Source organism: Lissotriton vulgaris, chromosome 9 (assembly GCF_964263255.1).
Source record: "Lissotriton vulgaris chromosome 9, aLisVul1.2, whole genome shotgun sequence".
Classification (NCBI taxonomy): Eukaryota; Metazoa; Chordata; class Amphibia; order Caudata; family Salamandridae; genus Lissotriton; species Lissotriton vulgaris.
The window spans coordinates 764,932,097-764,956,885 of NC_141697.1; the positions used below are offsets into that span (position 1 = coordinate 764,932,097).

Genomic DNA, 24,789 nt, shown 5'->3' on the forward strand with positions numbered 1-24,789 from the left:
GTATTTATTTTATTTACTAACTTTATTTGTAGAGCGCACTGTCACCCAACAGGCATCCTGGGTAGTGACAGTTCTGGGGACACAGTTGATTGGGCATGGGCACAGAGGTTGAAGAGATGTGCCGGCAGGCAGTCCAGGATGGTATATACAGTGGAATATGTTAACATGGTAAAGGTAAAAGGCAGGTTTTCATCATACATGATGGACACCAGTAGTGATGGAGCACATGACAGAGGTCTGGGGATCATGGCAATGGCTCCTCCTTTGAAGTCCAGTCTGATTTTTCCACGTATTTTAAAAGTATTTGGTGATTAAAAGAACTCTGATATTATTTGGACATAACTGGTTCACTTTCATCCAATCAGGGCAAAAGGCGGAAAAAAAGCAATAGTTGACTAAGTATTGCAAAATACTCCTCCTAGACAGTATGTCAAAAGCTAAAGAATTTTAGGCCCAAATGTACGTAAAACTACAACCAGTATTTTTGCAACGAGTGTTTTATTTTGTGAACAGACCTTTGTGTTAATAGGTCGGTTCAAAAACAAGTGATTCCTAGTAGGCCGCAATTCGGACTACCTCAGGAATAAAAATGAGGTAGGCCAAATGAATCGCAGCCATCACAGGGATAGTGGCTTGCTGACGGCAGCAGACCACCATGTCTGTTATTTCTTTTAAATAAAGCAATATTTTTTTTGTCAGTTCAACTTGTTTTGCACGCAAGATGTGTTTTAAAACAAAAAATAAAAGTTAAACTAACCTTTTTTTTTTTTTTTTTAAGAGTAGGCAATGGACTAGCGCCTACTCTTAAAAAATATTTTTTTCAACATTTTCAAAGGGAAGGCTTCCATTTGGGTCCCCTCGTCCAGTTTGCAAATGGCTATACACCTCCTTTGAGGAGGTGGTAAATTATTAATGTTTTGAGACTGGAATTCAGTTGCAAAACAATACATCCCCACAGCGATTAGGTTTTTGGAAGAGACACTCTAAACACACATGCCCGTTCCAAATACCGAATCGGTAGGGGGTCGCAAATTGCGATTTGTTAACTTGCTGCCTAATTATGATCTGTGGTTTGTAAATATGAGAATGCATGTTTGTGACTGCACACGGCCCATTCTGTGACTTGAGCCATTTGCAACCACAAAAATGCTTCGTACATCTATCCATCAATTCTCATTTTATCCTTCCCTAGGAAAGGGATCGTCTCAATGGAGTTTGGGGTGGAGGCAAGAGGTGAAGCAATATGAAAGTAATCAAATATACTGCATAACCAGAAGTGCTTGCTGGCCTAAAGATTATAAGTAGGTCCTAATTGAAGGTCATAAAAAAAATGAAATGTAGCTTGAAATGAAAGTAGCTCCCGCGGGGGGAAATTGTACATATCTCTCACCTACTAAGGGACTGTGTCTCCTCCTGTATGATGTTAATAAAATAAAATTGTCAATTTACAATAGCGCTGCATCCTTTTTTTATCCATGTAACATTTTCATGCAGATATTTACCTGAAGTTTTACTGCAATAACCACGGAATTCAGATCCTTGTCCAGTTCCTTCAGTATTATCAACTTCTTCAGGGTCAAGCTAAACAGCCTATAAAAGTAAAAAAAAATGTAATAGTAGTAAGTCTCCTCAGGGTACATCAGTTATCATTTGTAAAAATACATTTAAACAAAATAGCAAAGAAACATTTCAGTTTACCAAACATTTTATTTGGAGAAGCCTAGATGAACTACATAGGATAGCACTAACTAACAGATGCGCCTTCGGTTTTTTTCTTCTAATACTGCAAGGTTGCAAGCCTTTCTTTTTTGCACTGGAACATACTGAATATCTCCCAAAAGGAAAATCTTCTGAATCTCCTACAAAAGCCCACAAGATATATATATTTTTTTTACTTAGGGGGGGAAAGTAGGGCAGACTGAAGAAAGGTGTATGGAATAACTTAAGTTGTTAGTTAAAGTCGGAAAGCAATCCACCATAGAGGGCAGCATGTTCCTTGACTGGTAGTATGGAATGAGAGTAATACCACCCTTGCTGTTGGTCACTAGCGATGGCAGAGACTAGGCTAGTTACCATTCAGTTTTAAACAGGTTTTTTTAGGACTGTGTTAGTGATTCTAGAAAACCGTGTGGGATAGTCAAAAAAACAATTATTGCTCTGGCTTTGGTGTTTACCAACTTCCCAATTTAATAATACTACCAAATGCATTTCCTTATAACCGATTTGATCCATATTCATACAGAAAATGAGCAATATAAGGATCACTTATAATTTTTATATTAATGTATTATGTCATATAGAAATCATAATTTTTCAATCAAACTTATCACATGATATCTTCAATAAATACAGGTATAAAAGTACAAAAACTAAATTACAGACCTAAACATTAATTCATTGTTGGAGACAAAACCAATCACAACCAGACATACATTCACACCTAATTCTTTATGTTCCTTTGTGGTTTCTACTAAACCTGTATTGAAGGTCCACATAATAAATTCCTCTAAAACTTTCAGATTATGGAACCCTGCAAACAATTCAGTGATGTGTCAATAATTGAGATTCTAATACAACAACACTGTATAAGGATTTAGCCAAAACAGAGAAATGTAATATTTTAGTAACACAGTTTCCCTCATTTTCCTTTTATCTTATTATCTTCACAAAAGACATTGAGAAACACGATATTTTCCTTTGCCTAAGGCTACATTGACCACAGAAGACAGAGCGGTCAAACATTATCACAGCGGGTTATCCCTGGTATTTCATGTCCATAGCTTTGTACACTGCCTTTTTAAAGGGGTTCATGTTGAAGCATTAACGGACTGACGCACAATAGACAATTGCTTGAAGCGAGGTTTAGTTTGCATTGAGGGTGCAAACCAACAGTTAGACCTGAAAGAGTATGTTGCAAAGGAGGAATCTAATGCTGGCCTGTAATGCTTTGTGCATGAATGCTGGTACCATTATCAGAGCATGAAGTGGATTACTGGATTGATTTGCATGCACAGCGCTTAGTTCTGGAATATGGCTGGCATTAGCTTGGAATGTCCCCAGCCTTGTTTTAATCTACTTAGCCAAGATATGTAAAATGTATCGGATACAAAATTTAAAAAACATAATAACCTCTTTGTTTTCATTGTGCCATACTGTATCTAGAACCCCTAAATCTTTCAATACAAACCCTTCAGTATTGACAGGCAACACAACCCACCTTCAGTGCCTTTGTTAATGTCTGCCTATTCTCATGAAACAACACGTACTGCAGAATTCTACACAAAGTGCTCAGATAAGCCTCAGGGTGTAGTACCTCACATATAAGTAGTCGACAAAATATATTAATTACAATTGTTTTTTTATCGGTTGAGAAACTCACAGACACTGATAACAAGGTCTTAAAGATGGAATAGTCAGTACATTGGCCACATGAATACTAAACACTACAGATTTATGGACATTAACACTGGTCATAAACATAGACGGAGTTGAAGCAGAGTACCACGCAGAGCAGAGATGTGGTGGAATGACACGGCACAGATAATATTGTAACAGTATGAAGACAGTCCAGTGTCCGAAACATTCTGCTGTACTCTATCCGCTTATGGCTTGCCTCTCAACACATTCTACTGCTTTTTGTTATGCACAGCAAAAACATGTCCAAGGTAGAGCATTGTTTAGTGCCCTGTACAGACAAGGCAAAAGACCTTCACCTAATCACAAAATAGTCAAAATGTTCAAGACTGCATCGATCGTTTTGGGCACCTTAGTGCCATGCCAACACATGCAGGACACCCTTCAGGGGCTCCACTGTACAGTACAATATTAAATATGTTTGAATGGGTAGTCTAGTGCTTTAGGCTTCAGTCCTTACTACTGTGAATTTTCCTACCAAACAATACCCTGACCTGCGTGTGTGCCGGGAAGGGTTTTCCTCATAAATGGCCAGTTTAGGACTTCAAAACAAGAATGGAAGAGTACTGAGAGATAAAGCCAACAACGTTTTAGTGATGCAGCACCGCCTGTCACATCTGGCCAAGTACATGGTCCTTTGTGGGACTGGTCCTACCTTCCATATCAATATCGTTTTTATTTATTCAGAGTTTTTCTAAGGCACCACTTCACCAGTTAGAATTAGGAGTGATTTACATGCAACATTACCTGCTTCTACATAAGGTTATAGTAACAACATTCAAACATTATGAAAATCAAAAGGGAGGGCTGAAGTGGACAGGAGGAAGAGATAGGGGATCTTGTGAAGAATCACTAATGTTACATCTGCTAGTGCGACATACTACACCTTTGAGGCCTGACAAGATGGGGAGTTGCAACTTATATGCAAAGTCTTGGGTGATCTTGGTTAGTGGAGGTGTAGTAACTTATCTTGAAAATTCTTACTTAAGATATCTGGTAAATAGGTAGGTCTAGGATTTTGTGGAGAAGAAATGGAATGTTTGTCCTCAGTGCCCTCAGCTGAATGCACAAGAACTGTTGTGAAGGTCAGCCATTAAGAAGAAACACTACACCCTATGCACTGTTTAAACTGCTCTTTAACCACATATAAGAAAGAGGTTAGCAATTGTATGTGTGCTGCAGTGAATATTTAAAGAGCAACATAATGCATCAGCTCTAGGAATATAAGACAGCAAAATGTAGGTTATGTCCATAAAGAAAGAGGGTTAGGACATGCACTGTCCTGTAAGCAGAAAAACAGAGATGCCTAGGAAGATTGGTGTAGCATGGGTGTTGCATGGGTGAGGTCAAGGTCTGTGCACATGGAGGGGAGGGTTAGACCAATGACCGTCACAAAATTCTTGAGGGGCAACATCTTTTAGAAGTCATATCATTATATTACTCCTGGGTCCTTCCTCAAGGGCCTGAACCAATCCAATCTCATTTACTATTACCAATCAACATTAGAAACTATTTTTATAACCAAAATGGAGTTACTTTTAGAGCAACAGCACATTAATGGCATTCAAGCAAGCCGGGCCGAAGACGGCTGAAATGCCAGAAACCGGTCCCCGGTAGCTTGTTTCCTTCCCAGTGAAAGAATTGGCTTGGTAGTTTGGTTTGCCCTGTTCCCATGATACACTGGGCAAGGGACAGACTAATTTGCATATAGCCAGGTTCTGAACTGGGATGGTGCTGTGAGCTAAAAAACGGTGTTGGATTAAGCCCTGATCTCTTGACTGGGTGAGAGTATTCTGCTTAATTCAGAAACTCTGTCCATCACCACCCCCTGTTGTTTAATTATTTTGTCCACCATAAGCGTGGAAGGGTATACTCAGACGTGAGTCCCTAGCTCATTGCACCATCAGGATTCAAGCAAGCCGGGCCGAAGACGGCTGAAATGCCAGAAACTGGTCCCCGGTAGCTTGTTTCCTTCCCAGTGAAAGAATTGGCTTGGCAGTTTAGTTTGCCCTGTTCCCATGATACACTGGGCCAGGGACAGACTACTTTGCATATAGCCAGGTTCTGAACTGGGATGGTGCTGTGAGCTAAAAAACGGTGTTGGATTAAGCCCTGATCTCTTGACTGGGTGAGAGTATTCTGCTTAATTCAGAAACTCTGTCCATAACCACCCCCTGTTGTTTAATTAGGAAGATTGGTGTAGCATGGGTGTTGCATGGGTGAGGGCAAGGTCTGTGCACATGGAGGGGAGGGTTAGACCAATGACCGTCACAAAATTCTTGTGGGCCAACATCTTTTAGAAGTCATATCATTATATTACTCCTGGGTCCTTCCTCAAGGGCCTGAACCAATCCAATCTCATTTACTATTACCAATCAACATTAGAAACTATTTTTATATCCAAAATGGAGTTACTTTTAGAGCAACAGCACATTAATGGCATACTTCCTTCTCCTTGAACCAAATCATATTCCACAAATGTGTAAATCCTAACAAGTATGTAGAGGCCTAGTGGAGACTAGGTCTGGCCGGGAGCTCACCCTATTGTCCCTGAGGTTTCAGAACATTTTTGTGATTAATCAAAATTGTAACAATCCAAATGTTTACAAATAATATGAGGTCACAATGATTTGCAATGGTTAAACTTTTTTAGTAAACCGTTATATATACAAGTACAAGCATAATGTTTAAATGCGTATAGTCATGAAAACAAAATTCCACTTAGAGATCAAATTATTCTGTTGTATATCATTCCACAAAAGTTAATTGATGAACAGAAAAAATAACATTTCCCAATGCATTTCGGGTCATGTCCGACCCTTCTTCAGGGGAATACGAATGTAGAAGAGAATCCAAACTAACTAATCCAAACTTTTGGCTCCAAAACGGAACTGATGCTGCTGGGGAACTCCTCTCCATCTTTGCCCCCCAGCAGCTGGCCAGACTGTTTGGGACCGATGCCCCCCCCCAAGCAGGAGATCAAGAGCTTGGGGGTATGGCTGGAGCAGGACCTATCATTTAAAACCCATGCCAAAAAGACTGCTGGCGTGTGCTTTGGCCTGCTCCGTTCAGCCCAGAAGATTCTGCCCTTGCTCCCAGTGGCCACTCGAAGGCTTCTCATCCAGGGACTTATCATCTCGCGGCTGGATTTCAGCAATGCGCTTTTCCTGGGCGCACCCGAATCTACCCTGAACAGACTGCAGCAAGTGCAGAACGCGGCTGCCAGGCTTTTGACGGGTCTCCCTAGGCGGCAATCTGCCCGCCCGGCGTTGAGGGCACTGCACTGGCTCCCTGTGAAGGACCGGGTGAAATTCAAGTCACTCTGCATCGCCCACAAAGTCCTGCACGGGGTGGGTCCACCTATTCTTGAGGAGATGGTCCAGCCCTATAAGGCCTCTCGTTCCCTCCGCTCTGACCACCAACATCTCCTTCAGGTTGGCAGGGTGAAAAAGGCAAGAACTGGGGGCAGAAGGTTTTCAATAAATGTGGCCTCCTTGTGGAACTCACTGCCCCTACAACTGCGCTCCGAAGCCAGTCTCTTCAGGTTTCGTAAACTTTTAAAAACTTTTTTGTTCTCTGTTTAATCCTTGCATTCTTGTAGCTGTGTTATGTTCTGATAAGCGCGGGGATGCCTATTGGTAACCAGGCGCTATACAAAACTCGGAATAATAATAATAATAATAACTAGGTTATCTGTACCATTCACATCAGTTCCGTTTTAGGGCACTGCAAAATTAATAAGAAGTAATGTTTTCCCACTTGACAGGATGTGATGTACATCATCATGTAGAATTAACATTGATTCCCTGTGTGACACGGGGGACCCGGACGAGGGCCCCCCTGGTATGCCTAGTAATGTGTCTGTTTTCTTTTCCCAGCATACAGAGGCGTGGAACACCCCTGACGTCACACGGAGACGACCTGAAGCGGAGCACCTACGGGACTACACCTTTAAAGGGGCGGAGTCGGATTGGCGCCGCGCCCTCCTTGACGACGTAAAGCCCATCCCGGAGTCCAGCCAGGTGTGCGAGACACCCGGAGGCGGAGTTGGAGGTTGGTGGAGCGAGTGGAGAGACAGCGGAGCGGAGTGGACGGAGGAGGAAGAGGACGGACGGAGGACGGAGGACGAGGAGGACGGAGAGAGTAGGACGGAGGTGGAGGAGGAGCAGCAATATCATCCCAGGCACGGCGGGGAAAGCGGAGAGAGACCTCGAAGGTGGAGCCGGACGGAACCTGAGGCGAGGCAGAGCTACGGGACGACTCCAGAAGGGAAGGCGGCGGCAGGACCAGACAACGAACCTGAGGGTGACTACCGCGGGAAGCCAGGGGGCTCTGCGGGACGCGCATCGCCCAGCCACACTAACACGGAAGTGTGGCTCACCCAGGTACGGTCCAAAAACACAGCGTGGGGAGGCAGTAGACGAGGGAAGCCCTCATAACAACGAGCACACCCCTGCACTCCCTTGTTGATTTTCACAAGGGCTCACATCCCGAAGTCAGGGTAGAAGGTTGCACGTGTGTTTCCCCTCACTCCCTTCCCTGAGAGACGTTTTATCCAGCACCTGTACTGAGACGGGCTTTTCTCTCTCCTTTTCTTTGGTGTACCGGCGCAACGAGACCAGCGAGACGGCGGGGAAAAGGCCTACGACTCCCAGGAGACCTTGGGACCGACGACCAACAGCAGGAAGATCCAGGACGGAGGAGGCAGACCCGCCATTACCATTCTATAGAGTGCCTATACAAAAACGTCGATTATATAAAGCAATAAAACCTGCATTACCCAGACAGCCCGTGTGTGCGAATCTTTTCGAGACCCCCGCAGTACAGACACCGACCCCATCCAAACTCTCACAAGTGGTGGAGAATGCGGGCAGTGCAACAGTGAGCGACATCGAGGACAACGATGGACGCGATCCTGCAAGCCCTCGTGAAGGGCCAAGAACAACTGGCCTGGGCAGTGGAGCAGCAACTCGCGGCGGCCCAACTGGACCGGGATACCTTCCGAAGTTCCGTGGTACAACAACTGGAAGGAATGCGGGTGACGGGAGACCCCGCCACCGTCACCGTCCGTGAGACCCGGGCTCCTCCTACACCCGCGGGTATTTCCTTACAAAAATATGTCACGGGGGAGGACCCAGACGCCTTCCTAACAAACTTTGAAAGGGTGGCCCTAGCCTGTGGATGGCCTGTGGACAAGTGGCCATTTTTCTTGGCTCCGTTGTTGAGTGGAGAGGCACAGGCAGCCTATCAGGTAGCCAACAGCAATGGCACTACCCCTTATGCCCAGATCAAGACTATAATTCTGGATCACCTCGGCTTAGATTCAGAAGCATACAGGGTTCGGTTCCGCAAGGAGAGGGGACAAGCCGGAGACAACCCCAAAACCTTGTTCTTTAGATTAAAAACAGCAGCGGACAAGTGGCTTACACCGACTACGAGTACCAAAGACCAAATCATGGACAAAATCTACCTCGAGCAGTATTTGGAAGCCCTTCCCTATGGGACACAGCGGTGGCTACGCCAACATTCTAACCTGACCACAGCTCAGGCCATGGAGATGGCCACCACCTACGCCCGGGCCCAACCCCGTCTTCACAATGTGGAACCAGACAGGTCAAACAAAGGACCTACAAGACCCGAGCGCCGAGTGAGGGCTCAACCAGGACCCCTCCCTCCTCTCCCTCGACCATCCGCTGTCGAACACCCCCCTTTCCGGGGCCCGCAGTGTTTAGACTGTGGACAGTGGGGCCACATAGCCCGTGTGTGTGTGCCCCCAGAAAAGAACCCAGGAAGAACCAATGGACGTTAATTACCTCCCAAAGGCGGTGCTGTATTCAGCTGAACTAGGAGGCTCCTTCCATGTGAGTGTTACTGTTAATGGGGTGGTGATCAGGGCCCTCCTTGATTCCGGCTGTAAGCAATCAGTCATCCAAGGGACTTATGAGACGCCAATACAGTTAGTACCGGAGAACAGTGTGTTTATTAAATGTGTACACGGGGATGTGAAGGAATACCCGGTGGCTAACATACCCCTGGGTCTAGAGGGGATGGAAAGGATGGTAGTTAAAGTGGGAGTAATGAACACCCTACCCGAACCTTTGATTCTGGGCACCGATAATCCGAACTTCCTGAACCTCTTCAAAGGCCAGTTACGCCAAGACAGTGACCAGGGGGAAACAGTAAATAACGTATTATCCACGGGTCCTTGGGAAGGAGACAGGTCCTTCCGATTCGCCCAAGCCAATGACGACACGCTCATCAATGCTTGGGAACAGGCACATGTCGGTTTAACCAATCCTAATCCCACCTACCCCAGTTTCGTGATCAAAGATGATCTTTTGTATAGACTAGCCTCTAAAGATGAGCCGATGCAATTGTTGGTACCGGCCTGTTTTCGCGAGCAAATTATGTACTACGCACATACCCACCTACTGGCGGGACACATTGGGAGTGAGAAAACGACCCAGAACGTCCTCAGGAATTTCTACTGGCCCGGTATCTATAGTGACATAAAAAAACATTGCCAAACCTGTGACCTTTGCCAACGTAAAAATTCCCAACGACCTGCGGCAGTACCGTTACAACCTCTGCCAGTCATCGGGACCCCTTTCGAGAGAGTGGGGATGGACCTGATAGGCCCCTTAACCACCACAAAAAAAGGTTTCAGATACGCTCTCGTTATTGTGGACTATGCCACTAGATTTCCTGAGGCGTTTCCTTTTAAATCACCCACCTCCAGGAACATTGCCGACAAATTTCTTGAGTTGTTTTCTCGAGTGGGGTTCCCTAAAGAGATCCTCACGGACCAGGGGACCCCATTCATGTCCAAGGTTATGCAGGAAGTTTGCCAGATGTTGGGTTTGCACCAGATTAAGACGTCCGTGTACCACCCGCAAACAGACGGGTTAGTCGAACGATACAACAGGACGTTAAAAACGGTCCTGAAGAAAATGGTGGAGGTAAACCACTCCGACTGGGACTCATTGTTGCCACTAGCCCTGTATGTGATAAGAGGCCAACGACAAAGTAGCCTTGGGTGTTCGTCCTTCGAGATGCTCTATGGGAGACAACCCAGGAGCTTGCTGGATATGACAAAAGATATGTGGGAAACAGAACAAGGCGGAGAAACCAGAACACTTCTCGAATACAGTTCGAACTTGAGAAACAAATTAGGAAAAATCAGGGAACTCGCTTTTACCCACTTGGAGGAGAGCCAGAAACACCAGCAGACCCACTATAATAAGGGAAAGAAATGGAGGTCGCTAAAGATCGGTGACTGGGCCCTGGTATTACTGCCTTCAATGGCCAAAAAGTTCAGCAACGAGTGGCAGGGCCCCTATGAGGTCATCGAGACCATAGGCAAAACGACCTATCGGCTCCGCCTCACCCCCAGAAAGACCCAGATATTTCACATAAACCTTTTAAAAAAATGGCTAGGAACACCCCGGTGGCAACAAACCTGGTAACTAACCCCATGAAAACCCCCTCCACCACCCTGGATGACTTGGTGATCAGTGAGGAATTATATGCAGAAGAGCAGGAGGGGCTCCGACAAGTTCTGAGGAAATACGCCCACATTTTCTCCGACCTTCCAGGTAAAACCACCTTGGCAGAGCACAGAATTGAGACGCCTCCTGGTACCGTGGTCAAGCAGCGACCATATAGGATCCCCGAGGCAAAACGGGAAGCCATAGCTAAAGAGGTGGCAGAAATGCTCAGGTTAGGTGTAATCCGGCCTTCCAGGAGTGAGTGGTCATCCCCGATAGTTATGGTGCCTAAACCCGATGGCAGTAGCCGTTTCTGTATGGACTTCCGGGCGTTAAACGAAGTATCAGCTTTCGATTCATACCCAATACCCCGGATCGATGAACTCATCGAGAGACTTGGGGAGGCCAAATACATTAGTACCCTGGACCTGACCAAGGGCTATTGGCAGGTGCCCCTGCGCGAGGAAGACAGGAGAAAAACGGCATTCGCTACTTCGGAGGGGCTGTTCGAATTTACTGTTCTGCCCTTTGGTCTACACGGGGCTCCCGCAACGTTTCAGAGACTCATGAATACGGTACTACGGGGTCATCATCAATATTGCTCCGCATATCTTGATGACATCATCATTTTCAGCCCCTCCTGGGAGGCTCACTTGCACCATCTGGATGTCGTGTTCAATCTACTCACATCCGCGGGTCTCCATGTCAACTCCAAGAAGTCCAGAATCGGATACCATAAGGTCAAGTATTTGGGGTACCTTCTGGGTCATGGTATCATTGAACCTCAGGTTGAAAAAGTGCGGGCTATAGCAGAAACCCCGTTTCCGAAAACTCTAAAGGACATGCGTGCCTTTTTAGGCCTGGTCGGGTACTACCGACGTTTCATACCCTCCTTTTCGGAGGTCGCGACACCCCTGACCGATACCCTCAGGAAAATGAAGATCCGCCCAGACTTCCACAACCCAACGCCGGCCATGTGGACGGCCTTTCAGACTCTTAAAAAGGCTATCACCACCAGACCGGTTCTTACGTCACCCGATTTCAACAGGCCCTTTGTGTTACACACGGATGCGTCCGACTTTGGTATCGGGGCGGTGTTGTCCCAAGACACTGGGGAGGGGGGCCTCCGGCCCGTTCTTTACATCAGCCGGAAGCTGTTTCCTCGGGAGGTCAGGTACCCGACTATTGAGAAGGAGTGCCTTGCCATCAGGTGGGCGGTGGACAAGCTACGCTACTACCTAGAAGGGCGGTCTTTCCTGCTATACACCGACCATGCCCCTCTCACCTGGATGGCGAGGAACATTTCGAACAACCCTCGTGTCATGCGGTGGTTCCTGGCCTTACAACCCTTCCGGTTCCAGGTCCGGCACCAGAAGGGTACCGAGAACGTCCAGGCGGACTTTCTTTCTCGATCTCCCCCCTAGGAATCTCCCGATCGGGGAGAGGATATGTGTGTGACACGGGGGACCCGGACGAGGGCCCCCCTGGTATGCCCAGTAATGTGTCTGTTTTCTTTTCCCAGCATACAGAGGCGTGGAACACCCCTGACGTCACACGGAGACGACCTGAAGCGGAGCACCTACGGGACTACACCTTTAAAGGGGCGGAGTCGGATTGGCGCCGCGCCCTCCTTCACGACGTAAAGCCCATCCCGGAGTCCAGCCAGGTGTGCGAGACACCCGGAGGCGGAGTTGGAGGTTGGTGGAGCGAGTGGAGAGACAGCGGAGCGGAGTGGACGGAGGAGGAAGAGGACGAGCGGAGGACGGAGGAAGATCGGAGGACGGAGGACGAGGAGGACGGAGAGAGTAGGACGGAGGTGGAGGAGGAGCAGCAATATCATCCCAGGCACGGCGGGGAAAGCGGAGAGAGACCTCGAAGGTGGAGCCGGACGGAACCTGAGGCGAGGCAGAGCTACGGGACGACTCCAGAAGGGAAGGCGGCGGCAGGACCAGACAACGAACCTGAGGGTGACTACCGCGGGAACCCAGGGGGCTCTGCGGGACGCGCATCGCCCAGCCACACTAACACGGAAGTGTGGCTCACCCAGGTACGGTCCAAAAACACAGCGTGGGGAGGCAGTAGACGAGGGAAGCCCTCATAACAACGAGCACACCCCTGCACTCCCTTGTTGATTTTCACAAGGGCTCACATCCCGAAGTCAGGGTAGAAGGTTGCACGTGTGTTTCCCCTCACTCCCTTCCCTGAGAGACGTTTTATCCAGCACCTGTACTGAGACGGGCTTTTCTCTCTCCTTTTTCTTTGGTGTACCGGCGCAACGAGACCAGCGAGACGGCGGGGAAAAGGCCTACGACTCCCAGGAGACCTTGGGACCGACGACCAACAGCAGGAAGATCCAGGACGGAGGAGGCAGACCCGCCATTACCATTCTACAGAGTGCCTATACAAAAACGTCGATTATATAAAGCAATAAAACCTGCATTACCCAGACAGCCCGTGTGTGCGAATCTTTGAGACCCCCGCAGTACAGACACCGACCCCATCCAAACTCTCACACCCATGAAATAGAGAGTGCAGAAAAGAAATGTTTATGTGTGTGACAAAAACGTTAGTCACAGCTTAAATAGTAGAAGTGTGTAATAGAGGAAATACCAACACCCACCTATCGTGAGAGAGGGTCCTAATACAAATCATATCCACATCCTAGGTGCCTCTGAAGGTAACCGTTAATAAGCCCCGGTGTTTATAACGAGTACTATATCTACCTGACTAGTACTGAAATCCGCACGAAAGAATCGTGACTGGTCACCGATAATAGTCTTATCTGTAAATAATATAAGAACAAGTAAGGACTAAATAAAACAGTAAAAAATGTCCTAGTCGAAATCACCTATTAAGAAAGCTAGGATTGCCGGCTTACCCCATAAATGGTCGTGGTAATTCGAGTAGATGCGTCCTAAGTTTTTGGTTTAAAGTATCTGGAAAGATAGTGCCAGCTGAGGAATAAAAATTGAAAAAATGCGTAAACTACCCATCCTCGATTAGTAGTTATAAGGATATTCAAACCGGAACTCTGACCTCCCAATTACTTCCGGTGTAAACATCCGGTCCGGAACTCCGTTCTTTAAATAATGGGACGTACCGATCATTAAGACTGCCTGTACGTAATCATAATCCCTTTACGAGTGCCTCGTATTAAAATAGTGGTGTGAGATGAATGAAAGGCGTTAATGAAAAAAAGATGACAAACGTGTCCGATGTGACTAAAAAGAGAATAAACATGTGACTACGGGGTGACGAAAAAAAACCTGCACCTACAAATGAATCGGGTCAACAGGGTCTGCAGTGAAATAGTAAAAGGAATGAGAGGTGAAAGTGAAGGAACATAGTGTCAATCCTGTACAAAAAGCATAATACAAATAGAAGGCTTTTACATATATACACTGTGGGAACTAACCAAACACATTTACAAGGTATTCTGTTGCTGTGTGTCAATCCTGTGCAAAAAGTAGTATTGATTGAAGGCTCTTATATATTTACACTATGAGAACTAACCAAACACATTGCGTAGTATTCTGTTGCTGTGTGAGTTTCATAGAAAACACGCCATCTCGTACTGGTCATTGAGCCCGCCCGGTGTCAGTGTACCCAATTTTTTTATCCAGAATGTCTCTCTCCGAGCTAATGCTATGTTGTGATCTATACCCATATGTTTCTCAACCACTTCTAAAACAGTAAATCTGAGTTGTGGTATGGTGTGTGTTGATCTGATCCAATGTGTCGCTAGGCAAGATGTGATAGACCTATTGCGTATGGTGCTTTTGTGCTCGATAATACGAGTCTTAATTTTACGTGAAGTTCTTCCCACATAAGTAAGTCCGCATGGGCAAAGTATGGCATAAATTGCCCCGGTGGTGTTACAGTCAGCATTGTGTTTCAATTGAATTTCTTTGCCAGTGTGGGGCCTGTGCATTTCAATTCCTCAAGTCACCATTTTGTCACGTTGCATGTAGATGATATACTATTTTTAAAAATATACACGTTTACTCTTGCGATTGGGGACATTTCTTCAGATGAGGAATATGCAAGAAGACGCTTCTATTAAGGAGTGATAGGCTTGGATAGGGAAAAAACCACAAAGCACACAGCAGAAAGGCACAGAGTGTTACAAAAGAAATCCTCCTGTATGCATTCTACTAAAATTAGATATCTTTTGTTACACTGACGTAACTAGTAACTGATGTCATCCTTCACAAAAGCCCACTGCATACACATTTTGACCAATCACAGAAGGTTTATGCACTGCTTGAGGACTATTCAATAGACAACCCTTCACATGAGAAATGTTATGAAGTGATAATAAAAATACTCAATTTCATGTCAAACAGAAAGAGGGTTGGTGTTACTAATAAAAGCCTCATTTCAGATGCTACTTCACAACACTAGGTCTTCTCATTAGAACCGCACCTCAGACAATGCAGAGCATTGAATGTTACCACTACAAAAGCCATGGTTTGGCATACTCGAGAGCAATGAATCTTTATACCGTTAAAGTCACAAATCGAACCACACACAGACATGGATTTCATCACAAAGCTACGTCCCACATGCTACTGAGTACTGAAACCTTCCACTATTAAAGTCAAATATGAGATAATACAGACCTTGCATCTCATCCTTATTAACGCAATAAATTACACAATACAAGCCCTGGATCTCATCACCTATTAAGGCAACATCTAAGAATTTAAAAATCTTTCTTTAAACATTGTTAAGGACACAGCTAAAGCAACAAATAGTGTTTGGTCTTTAAATAGCAATTAAGACTACAAGAGGTAGAGGAGGGTGGAATCCCTGCATTTATCCCTTGAACCAAAGCTCAAATCTCTATTACACATGCACTCACAAATCAAGTAAAAATAAATCCAAAGCATGTAAACAAAGTGGCAGCATTATAGTAGGATGCTCTATTGACGTGTATTCTAATAACGAGTTCCTGCTTCACATTGGCAACATGGCGCTCCATTACCCAAATATTACAAAATAGTTCATACCCAAAGACTACATTACTCTTTCTCCATAATGCGGATATCTTGAGTTTAGCTGTACTAAGACAACGTCAAATCAAACATTTATTCATGCATCTAATATCTGATTAACTTGAGAGCATAAAGCCTAACATTAATTTCCTAGTGTTCTCCAACAGATGATAACCATACAAGACTGGATACTACTGCCAAATAGGAGGGGTGTTCCCTTTGATACTACAGCCCCTCCTGCAAATTGAATTAAAACTGGAGAACATGTGATGCAGTTTGTCTGGGGTGTAGTACCAATATCACATCATTTTATAACAGACCTCGCTGTTGTCCATGAGCACGGAGCTTTTAGGTATATCACTCAAAGGGGTTCACTTGCCCTGCTCCGCAATTGCTCTATTGAGAAGGAGTTCCCATCTTCCCTTACACTTTTTCGGAGGGCGAGGTTTAAACTGCAACAGTAGTTTACAAAGTGTAGCTAAAATCCCTCTACTGAAAACACAGCAGAAAATAAAGTTTCTAAAGTGTTTATTTGCTTACATGTTACTGTTTGCACAACCCAATGAATCAACTGAGCCTAAGGCAATAACTCAGGCTCTATTCCAAAATCTAGTTTACATTGCATGAAAGATTAAATAACACCTTTCCAGAGCATGATGGATATAAGTCAGCATCCTCACAAACTTAATTTGTCAAAGAGGACATAAAACTAAAATGGGGATTCTGGGGAGAATGGTGAATAGGTCTGAAGGGAGATGGGAAAGAGGTGGAATGAGGCATTTTGGACACGGAGTTATGTACTAAAGAACACGTTTGCACTTACAGTGATGTGGTCACAGAGTTCAGCATTTCCTTTCTAGAATCTTGCTGATATTTTGATCTATTAATTATAGGACCAGAGGGTTGGGGGGGAAATCTGCATATTGTCCATTGTCAGGGGGATCAGATCCATACTGGTCAATGTTCAGAAACATGTAACTTCCATAAGATCAGTCTAGTGATGTGTTTTACTGTCTCACCACCAAGCTGAAAGGATAATTCCGTTTGTAGCATACGTCTTCATCTCTTAATTTGTTTGCAACATGCCTGAATGAGAGCCTCTGGTGCAGCCTAGCTAATGAGGCATCTTTAAAGAGCTGATGGGGGTGGCCTGGGAAGAGAATTTCCCCCTAGATCTTCTCCTTCTCAGTGAAATGGGGTAGCTTTGCTGGATGTGCCTTGGACTTTTTTCCTGGGCCAGTCTCCTTGGGAACTGCCAATTCCAGGAATTGCAAAATTACAACTTTCAACCCTCTTTTAAACTACTTGTGTAATAGTTAACTTTTCACAAAATACTGCAGAGCTAGAGTTGGAATAGTAAATAGAGAGTAGGCTAAACCCAGAAGCTTGAAGGCCAGGACCCTCCACATCCTATGTAAGTCCTTGTATGCAGATGTTCTCTCCTTGGTAATAATTTGTCTGATTTCGCTCATTTTTTGAGAGATGTACAGTCAAGCTTCTAAATGATTCACTTTTTTTCAGAAGAGCCTCTTCTACTGAGTGAGTCTTCCCTCTTAGTTTCCACTTCTACTATTTAGCCCTCCAAAGCATCCACATGTTTCCTCAAGCTATCACACTTAGTGCTCGGGTTGCCTGCTGCACCAAGGCCTTTTCTAAGTCCTCCTCGAGGTAAGCATGGAGAACCTTATTAACAGTGTAAAATTCTGAAAGTTATCAACTGTTGTAAGGGTCATAGTTGAGATTTGAACTTCTAATTGTGGATTAGCAGTATGATGTGACTTTCATTCATTTAGGGGCACTATCACTTTTTTCAAATCAAAGAAACTCTTCAAATCTTTCTGCAATTGTTTTGAAGCATTTTTTAATGGTGTCAGTAGCATTTCAGGTTTAACTCATTCATGAAAAAGAGATCAAGGGTTCCAAAACTGCACTGGTGCTTCTGTAAAAGGGCGACTGACTTGATCCTCATTTGTGGTGAAGGCAAACAGCCTGTACTTGGTGGGTAAATTTTCCATAGGCGTTGGCCTGGGCTGATAACAAACAGTGGTGTTTGAATAAAAGAAAGAAAAGAAATGTCCCTTTTCAGGTACGCAGGGGAATCTTCAGTTTATACAGGTACACCATGTTTGAGGCATCATCCTTTTTCCATGTTTAAAATGCCTGAAGGGAGAAAATGTATGCGATGCTGATAGCCCACTCTGCAAGTATGTGATTGCCTTTTCTTTGACTGCTCGTGTGCCTTATTCCAGCCAATAGAGACACATCAAGGAACCTGTCTTGGGAGTGCTGATTGGGGGACGCCTAATTTGGCTTGGATACCGACTTCCTCTGAACCTTCTGAGCTCAATAATTATAGACTGCGGCTAATAGGAGTAGCCATGATGGCACTGCCACCACTACAGGTTGATTGAATACATCTTTGATCTTTGGACCCAAAACACACAATGACTGGTACCATCATGGCTACTCTTCTCCAGAGTAATGGAGGCAGTCGACCACCGATGTACAACAGAGGTCTCTAAGGGCTCCGCTAACGGCAGTCACTGATTCTCAAACCTCCAGCAAAGTAGAAAACAGCCCCAAGCAGCATTTTCCCAGGGACTAGAGGGTAATTCAGAGGAGCTGTGTATTATTTGCACCGGGTAACACCTGGTTTCTAATTGTTTTCAATTTTAATACTTCAGTTAAAATGTTTTCTTTGCTGGAGTGTCTTAAAAAGTTCAACTTCAATATCTTTGCGGATTTTTAAAATTTTGGTTTAATCTGTAAGGGGTTTGTTTAATTGATCCTCTGTATTTCATTAAATTTGTCATGTGAGGTTTTGTTTCAGAATATGGTATTACACAAAAACATACTGACAATTCTGTAGACCCTATCCTCTGCGGCTTCTGGCATGTTGTTGATACAATATTGCTGCATCTAGTCGCATTATTTATGACTGAGCTTTTCAGGGTTGTTTTCTCAATAAACCACAGCCTCAACATGCCTTAGTATTGTTTTAAATGTTTTGGCACATCAGCTTAAAGCTCTTTTGTGAAACATCACCCAATTTTAGTCTATTTTTTAGCAAGCTGCTTTATGTTCCTCATATCTCAAATTTGTCCACGATATCCTTAAATAAGGAACTAACCATCTCCTCAAAAGTCCTGCCACACTCTGCGTATGAAGTATGTGGCATAAAATTAATGGACCTCTTCACCCCATAATGTATTTACTGATAAAACTTCAAAGGTGTTGAACTAGTCTATCCAGATCGTTGAAATATTTTACATTAATCAACATTATGTTATACCATACTCTGAAAGGGAGATTATCTGCCTCGAAAATGTGTTTATGTACAAATACATCATTTACTCAATACACAAAGATAGTTTCTTTCTCTTCCGACAAGACAATACAAAAAAAGTGCACTACACGAGACATCATAATGAATACAAAGCACCAATTATGCCAATAATTACATTATTTGAGATGTCATCAGTCATCTTGTGTGAGGTTATGAGCACCGCAGGGGTGTAGGTTATAGTTTGCGATAACAGAACAATTTCAGGGAGTTCATGTTTATATTTCTTAGAACTGCACTTTAACTTAACATTTTTCAAACATCAAGTACCTGTTTTATGGGCAGGAAAAAAAACTGCACTTTAAAGACTTTCATTGTAGTTTTTTTTAAAGATCCTCAACATTCATGTCCTGTGGAGGTGGTTGTGGCAGGGTCTTACCTATGGCCAAGCCCCATACCCAATCTTCTGTGGGCAGGCAAAAATCACAGTGCTAGACCTGGCGCAATTATGTTTTTTTTTTCAATTTTATTTCTGTTGGAAATGTAGAGTTTGTAGACCTTTAAGGGTTCTTCCACTGATGGTGATTCTTGGAGGTTTTCTATGAGAGCAACAGATCCAATCGTTGAGGCAGGAAATGCAAACGGGCATACAACCACAGGCTGTACAATCAAGGACCACAAATCAGACTACTGAAAGTGAGGCTCTGTATGAAAAAACTGTTTTTTTTATTGCATGGGAGTTCTTTGCCCACAACATAACTCTGGGGATCAAGATTGGGTCCCTTTGCCCACTTATGGCCCCTTGGTTTTTTTTGGGTGATGCAGACACCAACACAGAATTGCACAATAGGGGTCACAACAGCAATTTTAATGTCAGGCATTAAATCAGGTTGTTTGAGTTTAAGGATCACACTCCACTGTACCCGAATTGGATGACTAATAAACGAAGGACCCTGGCAGGTTAATCCTTTGAAGACTATCATGTCTTTTTGCAGAGCAAACAGCATTTACACCAAAGCCGTTAAAAGTAGAAGTATTCTGAAGTTCAAGCTTCATTCCAAGTTTGATGTCATTCCATTCAGCATTCTCTTCTGTATTCGTGAGCAAACTTTCCTATGGGAGCTAAAATAGACTTATTTAATGCTGCACGGATCTGCGCAATTGTTAATACATACCTAGCTGGGTGGGCTACCGGAATGTCAAATTCTTTGAGGACTCAGGAAGGGGGCAAAGTTATAAAAAGACAAAGAGGTTAATACTGCTTACAGAATGGCTCTATTATTGAGACTGTACATTTGAATCGCAGCCACACTAACTTCAGCAAACTTCACTCCTGCTCCTTCACTCGTAGATCATCACGTCATAAGGAGGTGGTGATGGTGGTGGTGCACATACGTACGTATGTATAAGTGGAAACACTACTGACACTACACATCAAAGAAAGTATTTCACAGTGTATGGCTAGGAAGAGGTAGTAGTGAGGAACTGAAAGTGCTGGTAATTCACTGATGGAGCACTTTCCCAGGGCAGTTGCTATCCTCCAACATCGACCTAAAACACAGTAAGCAATCACTTAAATTAAGATGTGGTATGTGAGAATAGAGCACAGGGAGTTTTTCATAAGGAAAGCTGTTCATAGGGGCATCACTACTTTTGTGTGGACTAATGTGCCCACTAATACCATGTCCTGAAGGGTGTACATGAATGTTCAGTAATACATCTGTTACTGGGATACCATTGTTACAGTACGAATACTAATCACCACTTAAAGATGCCAGCTATGGTGAGCAACAGAATGCAGAGCTCGTGTCTCCCATGGACTGTGAATGGCTGTTGAGGGCAGAGCCACTTTGACAGTAACCAGCAAACGATGGAGGCAAGACGTAGACTTCTATGTAGCTTTGGTCATGCCTTGCAACCACTCTCCTTGGCCACATAATTGAGCCTTGAACGCAGGCTGTGGTCTGCAGCCAAACCTGCACCCACTTCTCTGAGGTCCTGCCTGTTGACCCAAACACTAACACAACAGGGCCCTTCAACTTCATCATACTAAGACCCCCAAACCCCTCGTTGTTTTGCTGTTCTTTAATTACTGTCACACATGTTTAAGAACTCATTTGGAGCTCTCATATTCAGCATACTGATTACACATTTTTCAGTCAAATAAAAGATGTTTTCAACATTTCCCGTATGTGCCATTAGCAACCCCTAACACCCAGCCGCGGTGCGTGCAGATAACAGAAGTGGGGCCTTGTGAGGGGAATTTCGAGGGACGATGCCGAGGGAAAATTAATTATTTCATTTTCCCTCTGCATCGTCCCACGAAATCCCCCGCACGCAGCCCCACCGCCCCAAAGCTGTTACCTGCACGGACCGCGGCTGCTACCACCCCCACCTCCAGTGATTAAGGTGTGTGACCCTGGTGCTCACTTGGCTTCCAATATTATTTTCCACAATAACTATCTGAGAAAGGTCAAAATGGCGTGCATCATGTATGGCTAACCGAATAAAAAAATTCTGTCTATTACAGATTGTGGAGTTTTTCAAACTACTGCTGAATGTTTGAGTACACAAGTATGAAATAGGTATTCAGCCAAGCAAAATTATATTTGGGATTTAAAAATATTTTCTAGCTGGCTTCCTTAAACTCCAAGGCTGGGTGCAGCAAGTACAGTGGGGGTGGCAGTTGCGTGCATGCTCATTCATTCTTTGCTTTTGCAAGGGACTCAAGCGTATCATTATAGCTCCTACATAACAAAAATTGTTTTTTACAGAAAAACTTTGTAAAGAACTCAGAAGACAAAAACAGAAGGTCACCCAAAAAAATTCTGTTTAGGGTATATTATAGTTATAGCACAAAATGAAAAACCCACTGAAACTCATAAATTATGATGAGGACAACAAACATAACTTCCCCCGATGCCCTGCTACCTCTCCCCAACATTACCCAGATAAAACACATGTACAGTGTACTGACAGGTAATCACCCTAGCTGAGCCTAGGAGCAGCAGTTTGCCTCTCCTGAAGAGAACTCCAATGAGAAGCATTCAGCACTGCCCTCCATCAGTCATCAAACCTACTGCACACGCCATAGCACTTCAGTACCAGCAGACTGGGGAGTGGAAGGAAGATGGTCAGGATAATAGATCTGCACCTAGAAGCACCCTGGTCATAGCCTATCACCCATGCTCCATACTGGCAAGAACACAGCTGTATCGAAACAGCTGTGATCCATACTCAAGCCTAGGCTACCCTCGAATCTACAAATGCACTCAACCAGGAATGCCAGTACTTGCTGACCATCAACTTTCCTTAAGTATAAATGAACACATGAGCCTGTCACAAACCTCTTAAATACGTCTAAGAAGGGTTTGTAAACCTCCTTTTGTGGTCACAGACAGAACAGGAGTAGCGGTAGAGTTCAAATTTAGGAGCTGTTTTTCCTCGTTAAACGTGCCTGCTATAAACGAGTCGTTTATAGCAGGCATGTAAACAGCCCATTTACATAGACAGGCCACACTACTTCAGAGCGAAAAATAGTCACGCAGAAGATGTATTCAATGATGAGTTGATTGCATATTTTGAAAGATATTAAGCACTATGGAGTCGTCTACTTGGAAAACAGTCCCTTGAATTCTTCGAGTTGTAAAACGGGATACTCTGGTGGCTTCCACCTTCATGAAAATCAGAAATAACAGTACCCATGTGCGTTTTGAGTCTTACTGAAAGTCATTCATGGCTGACTGATGCATGTCAGGTTACTTTTACATTGTGACGATTCACTCTAAATAAAACTGGCAATTAAAGCAAGTTAAAACTGTCTGAGACTATAGATCTATTCATTTTACCATTGCTAAAAGCACACGGTACAAATTGCCTCTGGGTTATTCTGGGACTCTTGGTCCTTGCTCTGTCTCCTTCACAATGAGGTCAAAACTGCCCGTACTGCAGAGGATCTGAAAAAAAGGTTCCTGCAAAATGAGGCTGTCACTTTTGATTTTGTCATAAGTGAGCACCCCCCCTTCTTTTTTCCAACCCACGTGTCACCAACTGTCGATCTCCAGTTCTTACATATTATTCCAGGCATGAAAGGAGACCGCTTGGCATTTTCTTACCGAAGCAATGGCTCTTTGGCTGTTTGAGGGACAGCATGGTCAAAGATTAAGCAGAATACCGCTAAAGTAATTTTCCTTATTCTGCGCCTTGAAAACGTTTCCAAATTATCGAGATTCAGGTTTCATAACTCAATAAATGCTATAGGTACAGTCAGTATGTGCCCAGTCAGGTTTCTAGCAAAATAAGCATTTACAAAGACAACTAGTCTGATCTTGGCATGCTGATGCAATGGCTACTTTTTATTAGATTTGTTACTGCAAGAATACAACAAATAAAAGAAAGTTAACATGTTGCCCTCCTCCCTTAAATATGGCCACTATATGCTAGTAATAAAATGTTTAAATTAATAATAAAAATTAACCGACGTATATAATTTGAACATAACAGTATCAGTGCCATGCCTCGAAAAATGTTACCAGAGCTGCAGGTCAAGGGACGAATAATCTACCCGACCTAACTGCAATGCACTTGACCCATAAACTTGTCTCAAATTGTGTGATCCTAGGCAAATATATTTAATCGAAACACCTTTTTCTTCACCATCACATACAAGAGCACCTTCAAGTATGTGAGTTCAGCAGGTCTTCTGTACACAAAACGTGATTGTTTGATTTACTAAACTAAACTTTTGCGCCATCTATAATAAAAATCTAGTCCACATATAGGGTATACATGAGACCTTACTTGTCTCCTTGTTTCCTAATGGTATGTCACTAGGGTAGGAATGTTTCACAGTGCATATTAAAAAAGTCTTACTTTTACATATATTACTAAAGCAGGATGTGGTAGCACACTGTCATTTACAGACATTTGAAATGACCACAAACTTACACACTGATATGTAGTTTAATGATAAACTATAGCATACAAATGATAATGTGTGGAAGTAGGGTTTCAGCAAATGTAGTATTTGCATAACACACCAAGTAAAATAATCGTATTTTTGTTGATCCTATTCAAATATTCGATTCCATCTTACTTCAAAATTAAATAAAGTGCTTTCCTAATTACTGAAATATAGTTTGAAATATGCGTACATGTAATTTACAAGCTATTTACAAGATGTGTGCCTAGCACGATTCGTCAGACAGTTCACTTAAAAAAAATACATCCTCTATCATTGCAGTCAAAGAAAGCAACAATCTAAGAGATAAAATAAGTAGCAATTTGTATGTAGATATAAGCTGACATTCGACCTTTGTGTTTGCTAAGCAAATGTGACAAGATAAACCCAAGCTTTAAAGTTTTCTTTATTGCTCATTAACTTTTGGAATTAACAGAACACCTGTTCTTTGCCAGCTGGAGCTCTCTACCAGACCAAGTCAGTGGGCCAAACCAATAGCTTGCCGACTCACCATAGTGAATGGGCAGTAGATTGCCTGAAGCCCTGGTGCTTCCTAGCAAATGGGTGTACCTAGGAAAGGTAAAGGAAACCTTTTAGTTTTAATTCATATCTCATGAAAATATAAATTCCTATTGGCACAACAAATGG

The 24,789-nt window shown here is 43.8% G+C and overlaps 1 protein-coding gene across 1 annotated transcript in view; it reads right to left on the reverse strand.

Annotated features, from left to right (window-relative positions):
- PACS1 (phosphofurin acidic cluster sorting protein 1) overlaps positions 1-24,789 on the reverse strand; it is a 1,518,728-nt gene that overhangs the window by 1,238,614 nt on the left and 255,325 nt on the right. Inside the window, exon 2 of the mRNA XM_086938495.1 lies at positions 1,503-1,590. Coding sequence (XP_086794621.1) covers positions 1,503-1,590 — 88 coding nt within the window. The remainder of the gene's footprint in view (positions 1-1,502; positions 1,591-24,789) is intronic.